We start from the raw sequence: 18,172 nt of genomic DNA, 5'->3' as shown, positions 1-18,172 counted from the left end.
CACAAAGTTTCAACTCAATTTCAAGATTTCAAATTCTACGAATGTTAGCTTTAACATGTCATATGGCTTTATGCCGTCGCCGACAAACACCTGAGAATCCGAAACAGCTCATACACAAGTGTGGCCCAAAGACCGAGGTAAAACCATGTGTTGAGCGAGAAGCCTCACTACAAACAGAACCAAACAATGTTTTGAAGTTTTAAAGAATATCAACTTTTATAGAGCAAATTTTGATTGACACAAGTCATCATTGTCAACAGTGTTGAGTAGACTATAGCCCCCATGTAAACAGCAGGCCTGTAGCCTATACATTATACAACTAAGGATAATTACAGATTGAATTTAGCGTAATTGAGAATTAAAGGGTGTCTTATAGCCTAACATTAATATAATTAGGTTATTTATGCTTTTAACATTGGCGCAGATTGGATGGTCGATATAAATGTTGTACCCACTTTCTCCGTGTGTTGCGAAACTTTAATTTAATCTCGCGTTAACTAATTTAAGGTGGTGGTGATGTCTAAATCAATTTTACACGTGGCCTAAATACAGTCATTTATTAACGAATGGAAGACCTACTCAAACGTGTGAATGTAAATTATGACTTTTGAATGGTATATTTCCATAACACAGACGGTAATTTAGCCTATAAAATAGCTTGCGCATCTCTAACTTTTTTGTCAAGCGATATAATAGCCTATCAATAAGCTCTCAGAAAATATAAACGCAGAAGAGCAAATAAAGCAAACTACTTGGATGACCATATTCGTTTTGTAAAAAAAAATGGAAAAAGAAATATAACATATTTTTCTATAGACGCACCTTAATAAACAAGTTTTTACTCAGGTAAAATATTAATTATCAAGATTTAAAGATTAATTTAAATGTTTTAAATAAACGAAAATCGTAGGTTATTTACGAATGTATATTCTGTAGTAGAAAGGTAGGCTACATGTAAATCTCAAGCGAAAAAACCCAATCATGATTAAACAATTAGGCCTACATAAAAAAACATTAAACTTTTGAGTTTTGAAGAATTGTACTGTTCTTTTTTAACTAAATATCCTAATTTCACGGAAATATGGTAATAGGTTTATAAATAACCATTTGTTGGGCCTGACATTGGTGACGTTTACAGCATAATCTAGGCTATAAGTAGAACCATAGCACTAAAGATTCGTCCGCACACCAACAATTTCCATTTGTTATACTAGGGGCAAAAAGTGTTTCCAAATCCTTAGAACCAGGACAGTTGTTTATTATCGAATGCGGCTGACCATTCGCTCCTAATTTTAGCTGTAGCCTATGTAAACATCTTACAAGAAGTCGAGCTATGAGGCTTTGCAAAACGGAGACAGTCAAAGCTTTCAACTGGTTATTTTTGCGTACAATTGTGAATTGTGGAAGTGAGGGAATACAACTTCAACTCGCACAGTTATAATTCAGTTCGCAAGAAAAGTGGTTTGACCCCTGACACACGCAACATAAACCACGTAGCAGAGGAAACAGCACGACACGCAGTAAACCATCCAAAACGACTGCGCATTAGTTAGTTGTTTTATAATTTTTAGATTAACTGTCAGAATTAACCTGGGACACGCAGGCTCATCTGAATTATTTCATTCAGGTCACATATTGAGTCAAATTAAAAGTTACAGATATCTGTATTCTGAAAAAAACAGGTAATTTTCCAGGACTGCAGAGGCTATTCGACAAAGAGTAGGCTATAGCTTAACAAAAAGGAAGACATTCAATTAGATGACGCAATGCGCCCACCGCTGCCAAATATTATTTACGAGCATTGTCCTGCACGTTTGTAACCACAGGCTAAGGTTTTGCATTGAATTGTTACATTTCTTACTGACGCGCAATACAGAGCTAAACCCATGGGCCTGAATGTGAATTGAATCTGCAATCGACTAGACATTGGAGACGGCACTTCTCTGTTGCTCACAGTTCAGAAACATGTAGGCCGCCTATGCGAAGCAAAATAGTGACATTTAGGAATATGTTGTCTACAATAACCAAAAACTGTTTGAGATTAATTTGTAATTTTATCGACGTTTGAAGTGTAGGCTATAAATTAATCGGGGCGCATGCATGACATTTTGTGAGGAGTCGTTGATGAACTAGGTTACAGTTAATGATGTCGTAGTATATGAACTATTGTTTATTACGTCCTATCCATGAACTATGGTTGAGTATTATAGTAAATCATATATAATTTATATGAAATTAAAATGTGCAGAGCACAAAATAAGTCTGGCCACATGTGGCGTAAATAAGAGGCTAGTTCAGTCGGGTGGATTGACAGACTCGCAGAAATGGAGTAAGACTACTAAGACACAGCTCTCGAGAGACTCGGCTCCTCCGACCAACAGCTCAGGCGAAGGCTGGGCCCGCAGTACCTCACTGTGTCGGGTGGTTCTGAGAAAAGAAGATTCAAAAGACCTGAAGTAACACCACTAAAAGACAGTTTGTTTTTTTGTTCTTCTTGTAAAGCTTTAGACATCCCATAAAATATTACAGTAATATCACAGCAGTCAACTTGCTTGTTTTAATAAACCGTTTTTAGTATTGGATACCTTTCCAATTGTAAGATGCAGCTAAATGTATTCCAAAGTCCCATTCTTTTAGTAAAAAGTTCAAATTCATTAAAACCAGACAATAGATTTGTTGTTACTGCTTCACATTGTTTTACTTGACAAGAGAAGCAACAGACTTAACACAAAGTTAAAAGGATTAAAGTTGAATATATTTGACTTAAAACCGTAGGTCTTCATTGTCAATGTTATAATAGTACATTATTTGGCAAATATGTTTTTTATTTATTGAATTCCTTTCTGCCAACTGCACATGCTACCAAGTATCACAAGGTAAAGAAACTATCCTTGGAAGAGATCAGAAAAGCAGCTCCCTGGTTAGCGTGGGTTTTGAAAATTGTGAGTGTGTCCAGCTGCTGCTCCTCAGGGACAGGGGGCGGACGAGAGGACCCTGGTCTGGGGCCTAAGGACACTGGTCCAAGCAACACAGACGGATTTACGCATGTTCTTCTCTCTCTGTAGACCAGAATCTGTGTGTGTTTGTGTGGTGAAAGTCCTCTGGCACTGCAAGGACTTCACAAATAAAGTAAATCAGAAAAGGTAATAAATAATACATTTATTTACTTTTTAAAATAAAAAAAATTGTCAGCAATATAAAAGTAGAGACGACAATAATAGCACACATTATAAAGCTCCAGTAGAATTTTCCAGCCCCCTTTGTCCTGTTTAAAGACAGCTTGTTCAGCCTACCTCAGTCAGTCCCACCCTCCCCCAAGTCCCCTCATCAGCAGAAGCCGACGCGCTGCCGCACCTCCTGGAGGGTGGGGGCCGCCAGCTCACGGGCCCTCCGCGCCCCCTGCCTCAACAGCAGCTCCAGGTGGCCCCGCTCGGCCCTCAGCCTGAGGATCTCCTCCCTGATGGGCCCCAGCCTCTGGATCACAGCCTCAGCCACCAGCTGCTTGTACCTGGCCGTGTCCATGCCCTGCGCCTGCAGCACCACCTCCTCCACGCTCAACCCCGCCACGCCTGCGTGCAACAGCACCAGGTTTGACACGCCCGGACGGCGCTCAGGGTCAAAGGTCACCTCGGAAGTGAAGTCTGTGACAGCGCGCCGGATCTTCAGAGCAATGTCGTCTGGCGAGTCAGTGAGGCTGACGGTTGCCATTTTCTGGGGGTCCGACTTCGACATCTTGGAAGAGGGCTCACGGAGGGATTTGACCTTCCGCGTGGAGCCTGTGGAGACAGACCCGATGAGCACTGTGGTTCTGGGTGACTGGAGGACATCTTTGATTGGGTTTCCCTGACGTTAGCCATGACTGGCAGTTCTCAGCGGTACAGTAGAAAGCAGCCAAGTACAGCATATGAGGACCAGAAAAACAGGATGAGACAACCCCGCTACCTCACCCTTCATAACACTCTGACACACATGCTCTCATACACACGCTCACACACACAAACTTTCGCACACACGCAAGTCCTCTAGAGGACATCCTCCCAAATCCATTATGACTTTTTGTTTCAGATATATGAGGGAGAGAACAGTCCTTTAATCAAAGCTCCATCGCATGCATGACCGGTTACATCTTGTGCTTTCATGATGGTGATAATTAAGGAGAATAAAAGGGGCATGTGAGACTGAGGATTTCTGTGAAACATGCGAGCCATGTGTGTTACTCTGCAGATGGGGGAGCAACTAAATAAACTTAGGTTTGTTTGTGTGTGTGCGTGGACGTTTGTAGGAGTGTGTGAGTGCTTGTTTGTAGGGTTGGGTATCGTTTACATTTTATCATTCAGATTCCGGTTCTCGAATCAAATCTTGGTTCCGATTTTTTTTTTTATGATTCTGATGTGCAAATATACACAGAAGAATATCCATTGATATCTTTCTGTATTTATTCAACAACATTTGTAGGCCTATTATCCAATCTTGTACTACGCCTATAGCCTACACAATGTGACTACAAAAAGCATCCAATGTTGATGTCAAATTATGAAATGGAAATAAATACAAGGGAGGGGTAACCTACAATTTCTATTTCTAGGAAAATTGTTACGTTTACTTGCGAGCCGCCCCATTTGTGCGTAGTGTCCGACTGTGCTGCTATCAACTACGAAATTGACGTGAACACTGCTGATACAGCTCTGCAGCTAGATAACCTACTATTGGAACACACACAGCTAGCCAACTCCTACATTCATCAAGACTCAATTGTTTTCTGACATCTTAGAAGGTCAAAGCTGGTCGCCAGAAGATCGTCTCTGGCGACAGCTACGCTCTAGTCCTCAACATCCATCCATTCATTCATTTCTATCGGCTATATTTCACCACAAAATATCTTGGAGCTCTCCAACAAATTAGCTTGAGCAATTTTGCCTTTTTTGTGCCCCACTCTGCCATTTTCGTTTCATTTTGTCGGGCGATCATTTAATGGAGAGGCAGTAGCCTAGGTTAGGAACTTTTTGGCCTTATATTTCAGGTGTAAAGTCAACCAATCAGCCTGTAGCCATGTGAAAGGCTCAACCGGAGGAGTACAAGCGACAGTGCAGAGGAAAATATTTTCAAAATTAGCAATTTTATCTATGGAAGAATACCACCAAGGGATCGTAATACCCTTAGTTAGGAACCAAAATTAGGAATTGAAATGCGCGAACTTTGGAACCAGTTCTAAAATTGTACAGTTTTTTCGATACCCAACCCTACTTGTGGGTATGTGAGAGCGAGTGTGTGTGCTTGTGTGTACATACTGAGCAGAGCGCGAGGCTCGGGGAACAGTTCTCCGTACTGGTGGTTGAAGATGCGTGCCAGGTCCTGGGCCAGCTCCAGGTGCTGCACCTGGTCCTCCCCCACCGGCACCAGAGTGGACCTGCAACACAACACTGCAGCACTAACAACACTGTACAGTACTACAACAGTACAGTACTCACACTGCAACATACTACTGAACCATTAATACAGTGCTCACACAGGAATAGAGTGCTGAACCAGCAATATACAGTTAGGTCCATAAGTATTTGGACATTGACACAATTTTCATCATTTTGGCTCTGTATACCACCACAATGGATTTGAAATGAAACAATCAAGATGTGCTTTAAGTGCAGACTTTCAGCTTTAATTTCAGGGTATTTACATCCAAATCAGGTGAACGGTGTAGGAATTACAATACATTTTATATGTGCCCCCCCCCCTTTTTAAGGGACCAAAAGTAATTGGACAATTGGCTGCTCAGCTGTTCCATGGCCAGGTGTATGTTATTCCCTCATAAAGGGAGTTCGTTATTTCATTGACAAGGAGCAGTTAAAAGGTCTAGAGTTCATTTCAAGTATGGTATTTGTGTTTGTAATCTGTTGCTGTCAACTCTCAATATGAAGTCCAAAAAGCTGTCACCATCAGTGAAGCAAGCCATCGTTAGGCTGAAAAATCAAAACAAACCTATCAGAGAGATAACAAAAACATTAGGTATGGCCAAATCAACTGTTCGATACATTCTTAAAAAGAAAGAATGCACTGGTGAGCTCAGCAACACCAAAAGACCCGGAAGACCACAGAAAACAACTGTGGTGGATGACAGAAGAATTCTTTCCCTGGTGAAGAAAAACCCCTTCACAACAGTTGGCCAGATCAAGAACACTCTCCAGGAGGTAGGCGTATCTGTGTCAAGTCAACAATTAAGAGAAGACTTCACCAGAGTAAATACAGAGGGTTCACCACAAGATGTAAACCATTGGTGAGTCTCAAAAACAGGAAGACCAGATTAGAGTTTGCCAAAAAACATCTAAAAGAGCCTGTACAGTTCTGGAACAACATCCTATGGACAGATGAGACCAAGATCAACTTGTACCAGAATGATGGGAAGAGAAGAGTATGGAGAAGGGAAGGAACTGCTCATGATCCAAAGCATACCACCTCATCAGTGAAGCATGGTGGAGGTAGTGTTATGGCGTGGGCATGTATGGCTGCCAATGGAACTGGTTCCCTTGTATTTATCGATGATGTGACTGCTGACAAAAGCAGTAGGATGAATTCTGAAGTGTTTCGGGCAATATTATCTGCTCAGATTCAGCCAAATGCTTCAGAACTCATAGGACGGCGCTTCACAGTGCAGATGGACAATGACCCGAAGCATACTGCGAAAGCAACCAAAGAGTTTTTTAAGGCAAAGAAGTGGAATGTTCTGCAATGGCCAAGTCAATCACCTGACCTAAATCCAATTGAGCATGCATTTCACTTGCTAAAGACAAAACTGAAGGGAAAATGCCCCAAGAACAAGCAGGAACTGAAGACAGTTGCAGTAGAGGCCTGGCAGAGCATCACCAGGGACGAAACCCAGCGTCTGGTGATGTCTATGGGTTCCAGAATTCAGGCTGTCATTGACTGCAAAGGATTTGCAACCAAGTATTAAAAGTGACAATTAGATTTATGATTATGTTAGTTTGTCCAATTATTTTGGTCCCTTAAAAAGGGGGGGGCCACATATAAAATGTGTTGTAATTCCTACACCGTTCACCTGATTTGGATGTAAATACCCTGAAATTAAAGCTGAAAGTCTGCACTTAAAGCACATCTTGATTGTTTCATTTCAAATCCATTGTGGTGGTATACAGAGCCAAAATGATGAAAATTGTGTCAATGTCCAAATACTTATGGACCCAACTGTAGTTCTGAACCAGCAAGATAGTACTGTCAGTATAATACAGCAGTGGCACCTCCGCCCTGATACTCCAGCACTGACATTGCTTGTCTTACTTGTATAGGAGGATGTCTGCAGCCTGCAGCACAGGGTAGGTGTACAGTCCCACACTGCCCTCGTTCTTCTGTTTGCTCTTCATCTGGGGGAGAGGGAAGAGAGGAAGATCGCTTGTACGCGAAAGGAAGTACAAATACATGAGTCAATACAAGAAGTCATTTTCAGTTTTACCAAAAGAGAAACTCTCAGACAAACCCAGCATGGCTGAACTCGCTGGGCATTTTGCGGCATGTTTGAGGTGAACTCATCTGTTGTATAAATGGAAGGTGTTTGGTCTGCAGTCTCTCCAGCATATTAACACTACAGGGGCTCAAACCAGACTTTATGAGACATTAAAAACTCTGGCAGGTGGACAGGCTGCTTTGATCTAGACGCCAGAACCAGCCCCAGTCACCTCAGACAGAGAGACACACACCAGGACGTCACCAGACACCAGAACACCAATCACCAGGACAGAGGGATGACTCCATTACATGGATATATCATATATGATGAAAATGCTACAGTGACAATGGCCCAAAATGTTTAAATAATTGTTCTTGATTTGTTTGTTAACTTGATGTTCTGTCCACTGTGTCAGGTGTAAGATGGTGTAAGAGGTAAGATGTTACAGTGATATTCCTTCTAGGTGAGCTCAGGATGTTGTTTGGATGTTCCTACCTTCCACTGTGGCAGGTGTAAGATGGTGTAAGAGGTAAGATGTTACAGTGATATTCCTTCTAGGTGAGCTCAGGATGTTGTTTGGATGTTCCTACCTTCCACTGTGGCAGGTGGCGCAGACGAGGCATACTGGTGAGGCAGCCAAGGATCCAGGAGAGCTCTGCATGCTCAGACACCTGCACAGGAGAAAACACACACCTGGTCACCTCAACTGGACGTTTGTTTAGATGGTGCGAGTGTGTGTGCATGAGTATAAGAGTCAGATTGTGGCACAGAGAAAACATGGTTGATTTAATGGGCTTTGGTCTCTATTACCCTTCACTTTGAAAAAAAGAAAGAATCTTTCCAATCCTCCATGGAGTGAAGGGTGTCCCCCCAGCCCCTCCATGTGGCAGAAAAGGGTACTGCAGCCAGCCCCCTCAGTGTCAGTTCTGGCTAACAGGTGTCAGTGCATGGACTAAGGGGCCTGGTCCACCAGTATGAAGCTTTAGATCCATTAAATAACTGCTCAGTTTTACAGCCCAGTTTGCATCACGCTCAAACCATCTCCATGGCTGTCCAACACCGCCTGCTCCTCAACACGCCAACAAATATCTGCTGGGCCAGAAAAAAAAGCGCAAAATCCTTCAGCTTCAGGGAATTAAAGTTTATGTCTGCTGGCGATCGGACCACCATCTCTTGCTGTTTAAATAAGATTCTGAGGAGCCTGACGTAAACTCAAGACTCTACAGACATAAAATGGGATTTTACACTGGCATGGAGGGGGTCTTAACACGGGATATGGGACTGAGAACAGCTAGATGAGAGATGGGACAGATGTTAGTGACAGCATAGTGACACAGGACAGTTCCAGGGCTTGTGGTAGAGAACCAGTGATGGTTAAAAGAACAAGAACTCCATATTCCCTGTAAAAAAGACACGTGAATACAGGACTGACAGACGGCCATGACAGTTGATGCTACACGGTAGATAAACATCTCCCTTCTTTTCTAAGGGAGGGAAAACCAAAACAGTGCAACCCTCACGGCCGTGTGGATTCACGGGTGTTATTCCAGTGAGAGGGTGTAACTTTACGACACACACACACACATATATGCACCTTACTTTAGACACCATTGATTTTAGCTTGTCACCATTTTTTCAATGAAGTCAAGTGTTTGTTTTGGGCAGCAGTCATATTTGTACATGTGGAACAGCCTGGGGCTGGGGTAGTGAATGGGAGGTCCCCATCTCTGCCAAGATATGTGCCATGAAGCTAAACAGGAATAAAAATAGGGCTGTGTGTGAAAATGAGCAAGAGATACAGAAAAAGAGAGAGATGGAATAAAAGAAGAAGAGAGAGAGAAAGTGTGTGTGTGCGCACATGTAAGGGAGGGAAACACAGCAGAACTGGACAATCTAAACACACATGGCCTCCTCCCTTCATACACACTCTCTCTCTCTCTCTCTCTCTCTCTCTCTCTCTCAGATGGTCTGAGACCAGTGAAAACACACTTTAGGTATCGTATCCAGGGAAACCAAATGTCCGTTCTGATTACACTTTCTTTCCCCCAACCCCCTCCCAAAAGGAGATTTTTCCCTGAAACTGTGATCTGTTGAAGTGCTGCATACAGTAAATCTATCATTATTCCCTAAAGTTCCTTCATGTGGGCTACTCTGAAGTAAATGGTGGTTTATGCTGGTGTGTGTTTTCATAATCCCTGTGAATTTGCAGAGCACACACAGGAGATAAGAATCGCAGTAATAAAATAAGCGTTTCAGAGCAGCCTGCATAAGGTAAACATTCAGAGCCTGCGGAGATCAAATAAACATTCAAAGATGGCTGCCTCAACAGTTGACTCTTGATGACATGCTGAGAGAGAGACCAGAGGCAGGCATTTACATACCACCAGTTACACACACACACACACACATAACCACAGTCTCACACACACATCACCGCAGTCACAAACGTACACTTATCCACTTGTTTGCAACCACAAAGAAAAAAAACAAAGCATTTAAACTATTTAAAAGGTCAACCATTAGGCCAACTGCATATCGAAAAATTACTGACAACTTTGTGTGTATATATGTGTGTGTCAGTAGATCTCTGACCTGGGACTGTTGGAAGAGGATAGAGGTGTCTGGGTTGATGCCACAGGCCAGCAGGCTGGCGGCCATGTCCAGGATGTGAAGCCGAAGCAGCGCGGGGTCCTGGGGCTGGGTGATGGAGTGCAGGTCCACGATGCTGTACAGCACGGACGGGTACTGGCTCTGCAGGGACACCCAGCTCTGCAGGGCCCCCAGGAAGTTCCCCAGGTGGGGCACCCCAGTGGGCTGGATCCCCGAGAACACTCTGGCCCATGTACACGGCTGGAGGTGAGAGCGGGGAGAAAGAAGGTGATGAGTGAGGAACGAGAGTAGGAGGAAGAGGAGACGGTAGAGAGAATGTGTTTAAGTAGCGGGATGTGAGGGATCGATAATGAAGGAATTTAGATACCCGACTATGAGAAAAGAAAAGGTAGAAACAGAGAAGTACTTAATAGGAGAATTGAAAGTGTGAAAGAAGGTGAAAGAAAAGAAAGACACATATCTGGGCTTTGTAGACAGAGATGCATTGGTTGCATTGTGGAGCGGATAACAGCTGTTCCTAGACCAGTTTAGTCCTGCTCCCTCTGTCTCCCACCCAGCCTGGGGAGCAGATAACAGCTGTTCCTAGACCAGTCTAGTCCTGCTCCCTCTGTCTCCCACCCAGCCTGGGGAGCAGATCCCAGCTGTTCCTAGACCAGTCTAGTCCTGCTCCCTCTGTCTCCCACCCAGCCTGGGGAGCAGATCCCAGCTGTTCCTAGACCAGTCTAGTCCTGCTCCCTTTGTCTCCCACCCAGCCTGGGGAGCAGATCCCAGGTTGTTACTATGCAGGCGCTGCAGAGCAGGAAGGAAGTGGGTGCTTATGTCATTAGCAGGGGGGTGATTACTGTGGCGTGTAGTTGATGTTGAGGGCCCCAGTGTTGGTGTCAGGAGTGATTTGGGTGCAGATGGCCGAGTCTGGATCATGTGTGTTCTCACCTCATGTTGACACGCCAAACCCATGTTTTCCTCTGTCCTTGGGGAGGCCATTAGCCATGCAGACATGCTAATGGTGTCACCTGACACGGCACCGCTAACGGCATCAACGCCAATGCCAGCTAGCCACCGGCCAATCAGGCTGCTGGCCTGAAGGCTGAGACTTACTACTGGTCAGAGGAAAGTTTGGATATGGAAACATATTTGAATTGGCTAATCTGCAAACAGTGTTCGACACATCTGTCTCCCGCATCCTCTGTTTTGTCAGCTAGGCTTCAGCTCCCATACACCACAAGGTCTGAGCACGAAGAGGCATTAACACAATATCACTTTTTCAAAGCAGAACTTTCTGTCGCCCTTCACCGAACCCTCAACCTGCTATCTTTAGCCTCCCTCCCATCACCACCAACACCTCTCTGTCTCTGTAGGTCTCTCTCTCTCCTACTCTGTAGGTCTCTCTCGCTGTCTGCGTTTGTGTCTCCCCGTCTCTGCCTCCTGCACCCGTCTCGGCGCCTGCTGATGACACGTAGCCGAGCGGTAGCCTTGGGTGTTCTCTCCTCATTTGTTCTCCTGACAGGCATGACGTTCTACCACAGTAGAGCGAAGGTGGCGAAAGCCGCCTTCATCCACATCTAGCATATGGTGAATACGTTACACACTGCGAGTGTGACATTAATGCCAACAGCTAGTAGGGTTACGTACACTTTAAGGCCATGTTTTCACCTCTCGGGGGACGCTTTCCGGGAATAGCCTACGTGTTCATTTATCTGAATGTGTGTGTGTGTTGAGACATTACACGTACATCGGGAGGTGTGTGGGGTTGTGTGAATGGGATTGAATGTGTGTGGTAACGTGTGTCTCACAGCTTCAAGACTCATCGTTCTAAAAAATAGAACCTGATTCCCTCACAACAAGGATGTACACCACAGCGGCACCAGGTACCCTGCTAAGCAGAACACATTCAGTTCAGTTAGGGACAGCGTTTTCTTATTTCTAAAGGTCACGTTGAGTTTTCCTGCTTTCTTTCTCTCCTACAACTCAGACTTAGAATACATTAATGTCCTCCGAAAGGCAACTTGAGGCACAGCACAGAAGATATAGGCAATAGACACAGGTAAATGCAAATCAACCAAACAACCCAGGAAACACAGATGGTTGAGGACAAATCAACATTGAGGCTGGATACAACGTATTGTGCTAAATACAACAATGTGCTGCCTGTCCAGAAGCCCAATAACATGGATTGATAACCTGCCACTTAACCCTACTCTCAGAGTCGTTTAAACGCTCCCAGAGCCCAGCATGCAGGGTGGAGAGCAGTGGTATGGATCAGGAGACTGACTGCCAAACTCAGCTTGCTGTAAACCCAGGTTCACAGCCAACGCAATCCATCACTGGAGCCCTCGGGGTGAGCAGACGCAGGTAGGCAGGGCGTTCTCGGGGCCTCTGAGCCTCGTCCATCACAGCGGAGTGGTGGGGATGCTCACTGACATCCCCCTCACTGGGCCCATGAAGCCTCGAGCAGCCCATCCACCGCGCCACTTTCAACACTTCTTCCAAGCCACCTCTGGGGGCGGCGCCACCCGCCACACACTGCCGTCAGCTCCTCCGTGGGCCTGGAAGTGGTAGGGAGCTCTCCAGGTGGAGCCCAGGATAGGGAGCTCTCCAGGTGGAACCCAGGGTAGGGAGCTCTCCAGGTGGAGCCCAGGGTAGGGAGCTCTCCAGGTGGAGCCCAGGGTAGGGAGCTCTCCAGGTGGAACCCAGGGTAGGGAGCTCTCCAGGTGGAACCCAGGGTAGGGAGCTCTCCAGGTGGAGCCCAGGGTAGGGAGCTCTCCAGGTGGAGCCCAGGATAGGGAGCTCTCCAGGTGGAGCCCAGGGTAGGGAGCTCTCCAGGTGGAGCCCAGGGTAGGGAGCTCTCCAGGTGGAGCCCAGGGTAGGGAGCTCTCCAGGTGGAGCCCAGGATAGGGAGCTCTCCAGGTGGAGCCCAGGGTAGGGAGCTCTCCAGGTGGAGCCCAGGGTAGGGAGCTCTCCAGGTGGAGCCCAGGGTAGGGAGCTCTCCAGGTGGAGCCCAGGGTAGGGAGCTCTCCAGGTGGAGCCCAGGGTAGGGAGCTCTCCAGGTGGAGCCCAGGGTAGGGAGCTCTCCAGGTGGAGCCCAGGGTAGGGAGCTCTCCAGGTGGAGCCCAGGGTAGGGAGCTCTCCAGGTGGGGCATGATTAGGGGTAGTGGTCACCCCCTCTCGCTGGTTGGTGTGTTTGGGGTCCTCATGGTCTCCTTCCTGCTGAGTGTTGGGGTACACAGGACCCAGTGTTCCCACAGCGTCCTTCCCACCCCCCCACCCCCCCACCCCCAACGGCAGCCCATTAACACGACACCATGCCGAACGGGGCTGGAAACAGGCCTCGCTCCCCCCCCTGCCTCCCCCTCTAACACCCCCACCTTCGTCCTCCATCCCTTCATCCCTCTATTGCTCTCTCTCGCACGGGGACCTGTTAAGGCAGGGGACCGGCAGAGCTCCGCTTCTGTGAAGTATTGAGCAGGAAATAGGCTTTACTGTACAGGCTCTCTCTTTCACACGGCACAGCGGTGTGACAGGGCTCCGCCAATAGCAGAACACCACCCAGCTGGAAACCAAGTGTGAAGAGCCGCAGGAAAAACCCCACATTGGTAGAAAGAGAGAGAGCGAGGGAGAGAGAACGGGAGCGACTGAAAGCCTGTAAGCAAGTATCGGTCTGGATGGGGGATGGGGGGGAAGGGAAGGCGGGGAGGGCCAAACGGAGCGTTTGATTAAATCTGCGGTTGACGTGTGGGACAGGTGAGATTGATGAGGTTCCTCTGCGCTTCACACTGTGCGAAGAGCGGGGAAGGGCGGAGGGGGGGGGGGGGAACAGAACGGCAGTGTGGCGTCCATGGCTGGGGCCCGCTCTCACCGTGGGGTCCCGCGCTGATTAATGGGACTGGAGGCCCTTCAAAAACAGCGCTCCCCGCAGACACTGCCCGACAGCGCTCCAAAAATAACCAGCCTGGCTCGGCAGGCTTCCCCGTCTGGGCCCACTGCTGCTGCGCTCAGAACCAAAACCAGCACCCAACTCACACATCAGCACCAGCAGGATGAAAAACAACACACATTGACGGACAACAACCATCCACAGCTCTGGGAAGCCTCCACCAGCTGGCAGCTCTGTCCTGACAGTCAGGGTAAAACCAGCTCCACATCACATGATAAAGTACAATGGATCATTGACAGTATTTTAAATAATAAATATAATAGTGACTAGGCTACTCTAATCTGCATCCAAGGACTATTAGGCCCAGCATATTTCTGCCAACAGCACTCGCAATAGGTCTTTTAAATGAATGGTTTTGAACTGCTCCGTTAAAAAACGTCCTCGCTTGACAAGAAATGGATAGAAATGTTTAATTTTAGTCCACCGACAGGAAAATTGGTCAGAGGGGGAACTAATAATACAAAAAACACATAAAAGTCACAACACAGCAAAAAATAACCAGCACACACTTCATAAATTTATCAATCTGTAATTATGGTAACACTCCGAGCAAGCGCCAGGCTACCTCTCTAAGCGGGCCAACCATTTCCTCTGCACAGCCACGTCTGTTGACTTGAACATGGCCCAAAATCGTGTTACCAGATACTTGGTACTTTTTAATTAAAAACGTCAAACCTTCTGTCCAAACCTGGACCTACATGGACTAAGCTCCCAGGGTATCAACCTGGTCGCATTACAGAGGTGTATTCTGTAATATGACTTAGCTCAGTATAAAAAAAGAAACCCGCTGACATTCAGGGTTGTTTGGATAAATGGGTTGGACTACAGGTTCAAACTAATGCACAAAGCATTCAGGAGCCTCACAGCCTGAAACAGACATGAGCACATAGAAGAGACTAGTGAGAATTACAGGGCTTTTTGGACAGTTGAAAATAAATAGGGCAATTAATGAATTTACTCACGATGGAGTCTATGTTTCCTCTCTCTCCACGCTCCCTGGAGGTGTGGGAGTAGCTCTAATGGTTTTAACTGACACCAGAGTGAGTGAACTTGGAGCTAAACAGAACAGAGAGGCCAATTAGAAGTCACTTCCTGTTTCCTGCAGCCTGGGGCTGAGATGACTGATATCAGCCATTTGGACCACAGGGAGCTGAAGCTGAAAGTGGAGCAGAGAGAGGAGCTGTATGGGGAGCAGAGAGAGGAGAAGAGAGAGGAGCTGTATGGGGAGCAGAGAGAGGAGAAGAGAGAGGTGTATGGGTAACAGAGAGGGGAGGTGCATGGGTCACAGAGAGAGGAGAAGAGAGAGGTGTATGGGTAACAGAGAGGAGAAGAGAGGAGGTGTATGGGGAGCAGAGAGAGGAGAAGAGAGAGGAGGTGTATGGGTAACAGAGAGAGGAGGTGTCTGGGGAGCAGAGAGAGGAGCAGAGAGAGTGGGTGTATGGGGAGCAGAGAGAGGAGCAGAGAGAGGGGGTGTATGGGGAGCAGAGAGAGGATGTGTATGGGGAGCTGATGTCATTGCAACTGAATATAGGCGGGTAGGTAAAACATCATGAGATGTCAGCACTAGTTCTGACACACCAAGTCAAACTGACAACTGGAACACAGGAACAGAAACTATTTCAACCCAAGTGCAGCCCAGGGGAGATAACTGAACAGGCCAAATGGCCAACCACTAGGGTGATCAGCCATGCATAGCAGTCATATCAGCTCCTAGGGCTTCTGTTACAATTCAGTCACAAACCTCTCAGAGTTAGACCATGGAGGGACATAATTATTTGCTGATAGAAACAATCTGACATAAAGGTTAGGGAACAGCGTCGTTCCTCGCGTAAGTTTAACTAGGTTCAGTGACTTTTAACACACATTTTCCATGGCAGAAAAAAAGCCGGAGGCCTTGACGCACATCACACCTCGGGGCATTGTACGCATGTCGGTGTTTGTGCACAGCCGTCCACATTTGGAGAAAATTAAAACAAGTGAAAACCAACACTTCATTTCTGATGTTATTGCTGGTAATGAAGCACTGCTGTGATGCTCCCGAGTCCCTCACTTCCATCTCCCTGCCGCCTCCGCGCGCACACCTCCAGCGTCTCCCGAGACAACTGTTAACCAAACACAGACGTGGTGGCGAGCGTGCATTCCGTTCCTCAGCAGTGCTCCACGAGGCAGTCATTACACCGCGCAGCTCGTACATCACCGAGAGTAGACATTATCCGGCCGCATTGGGTGGATGGCGAGAGCTCAAGTGCGTCATTAGATGAGAATAGCTCAATAATTAGAATATCTGTTGTGCCGAAAGCTTCTAATCATTTTTACTCGCGTCACGGGACTAGTTGCTTGCCTCAACACTCCGCTGGCTTCTACAGGGCGCTGGGGTTGGAGCCCAGGGGGTTAATGCTTCATTCAACCATACAGCCAGCCGTCACGGGGTTCGTGTTTCATAAGGTTGAGCCGCACTTTATTTCAACACCACACACATACTTTAATGGCATAGAATGTAACATACTTATTGAGAATGTTATCCTACTGATTGAATGGACCTTTGTTGACTGATTTTTAAAAATGCCAAAAGAAACACAAGTTGCATGATGTCTAAAGAAATAGCCTATTACTGACCTCATCCTGATTGTCAATCACAGCTCATCTGTAATTGATAGATTAATTGCTAGATTTTTTATCATAAAAATTAGATTCAGGGCAATGCTAGCTAAGCCAAGGGAATTATACATTAACACAGCAGCAAACCAATAGAGACTATAATATGGAATATAGCCTATTTTAAATACACCAATTGCTCTCAGCTGAGAAATTATTGCACGTAGCGTTAGCGATAGGCTACAGCTTGGTCTCTATCATAGGTTGTGCAGTAAACTAGACAACATTCGTTTACTCAGTTGTCGTGTCATGATTTAATATCGTCCATGCCATATATTGTCCTGCCACAATAATGCTTAACGTAATTCAGTGAGATGAGACTAGTTTGAAGGACAACCAACATAGCCAGACATATGCAGAAGGTTTGCAGAAACCTGTCCTGTCAAATGCCATTGACCACTAGTGTTTAGAACACAACTTGTTCCGGAAAAGAATACGTTTGACAAACATTTTACGTTTGTAACTACCTTTGTATCTGCACATTCTCCCGCGCTGAATAATCGAATTTGAGAACGATGTTTTTGAATGAATCGTAGAAGTAATTTCACGTTATTTCTCATGGGGAGCGCCATGTTGGATTTCTGTGACTGTAGCTACAGTGGCTCGCACTGGCCAAACAGTGCCTTCAAAAAGTAAACGTGTGGCCCCCTTCGGCTTTTCATAATAAAATCTGTGTCCAATTTCATCCTATATGACTGCGTCTGCATTACAAAAAATTCACACAAAAACAAGAGATAGATTGTTTGCATAGCATTGGTGTGATTAGATACGATAAATGATAGATGTTTCCTAACAACATATACATAGCTACTCCAGACAACTGGACCTGAACGGTCCAACTACTTCTAAATCTGACAGTGTTTCAAAATCAAGTAGAATTATGTGTTGAGCAGGTTTTTATTTAGTGCTACTCCACACCCTTCCATATGCACAGTGATGATTCAGACATGTGGTTTCCTCTATGTGTGAACCATATGTCTAATTAGGTGGTGTTGTGTCTGGACAGTCCTAAACCATCTCCAGCAGCTGCATGGCTAGCTGCTGCAGCCTCCATGCCTGCCTCATTAGGGGAGGTGAGATACATGATGATCTGCGGGCAGGCTAGGGTTACACATGCTCGCAGGGCATGGCTGTCCTTTGAGGCCGCACGGTTCAGGCCCCTTGCTCTGCTCCTCACCCGACATCTGCTGCTGATTTCTCCCACCTCTGCATCTGGTTGTATTTGTGCAAATATCATTTCTTCATTCCATGTTCATTATCATTCCCCGAGGCCATGGGCCTTCTGTGGGGTGTTCTGCCAGCTCTGTCTGGCTGCGAGGCTGGCGGAGCAGCCCCACGTGTTGGGTCGGTGTTGGGTCAGTGTGAGGGTCCCCCTGGCCTCGCTCTCCATGCCTTTGGGCCTGTTTCTTGGCCACCCACGTCATGCCGAGCCTCCTGGACTGTTGCTCTTCACCTCTCTCCTCCAACCTATTCCCTCTGCCTCCTCACCCTCCTCCTCATTCCCATCCCCTCCCGCC

At 46.3% G+C, this 18,172-nt stretch overlaps 1 protein-coding gene across 1 annotated transcript; it reads right to left on the bottom strand.

Moving 5' to 3' along the window:
* Positions 1 to 3,193: 3,193 nt before the first annotated feature.
* Positions 3,194 to 17,227, bottom strand: wars2 (tryptophanyl tRNA synthetase 2, mitochondrial). Its single transcript, XM_067260338.1, has 6 exons — positions 17,123 to 17,227; positions 10,049 to 10,306; positions 8,047 to 8,127; positions 7,291 to 7,373; positions 5,289 to 5,407; positions 3,194 to 3,776 (listed from the first exon to the last, which is right to left on the bottom strand). The coding sequence occupies exons 1-6, from the start codon at positions 17,225 to 17,227 to the stop codon at positions 3,328 to 3,330; spliced, it is 1,095 nt and encodes a 364-aa protein (XP_067116439.1). The 3' UTR covers positions 3,194 to 3,327.
* Between the last annotated feature and the right edge of the window lie 945 nt (positions 17,228 to 18,172).

The sequence above is a fragment of the Osmerus mordax genome, chromosome 2 (genome assembly GCF_038355195.1).
Source record: "Osmerus mordax isolate fOsmMor3 chromosome 2, fOsmMor3.pri, whole genome shotgun sequence".
In the NCBI taxonomy this organism is placed as follows: domain Eukaryota; kingdom Metazoa; phylum Chordata; class Actinopteri; order Osmeriformes; family Osmeridae; genus Osmerus; species Osmerus mordax.
Note: the sequence above shows the minus strand (reverse complement) of the source record. Positions and strands in the feature narration are given on the sequence as shown.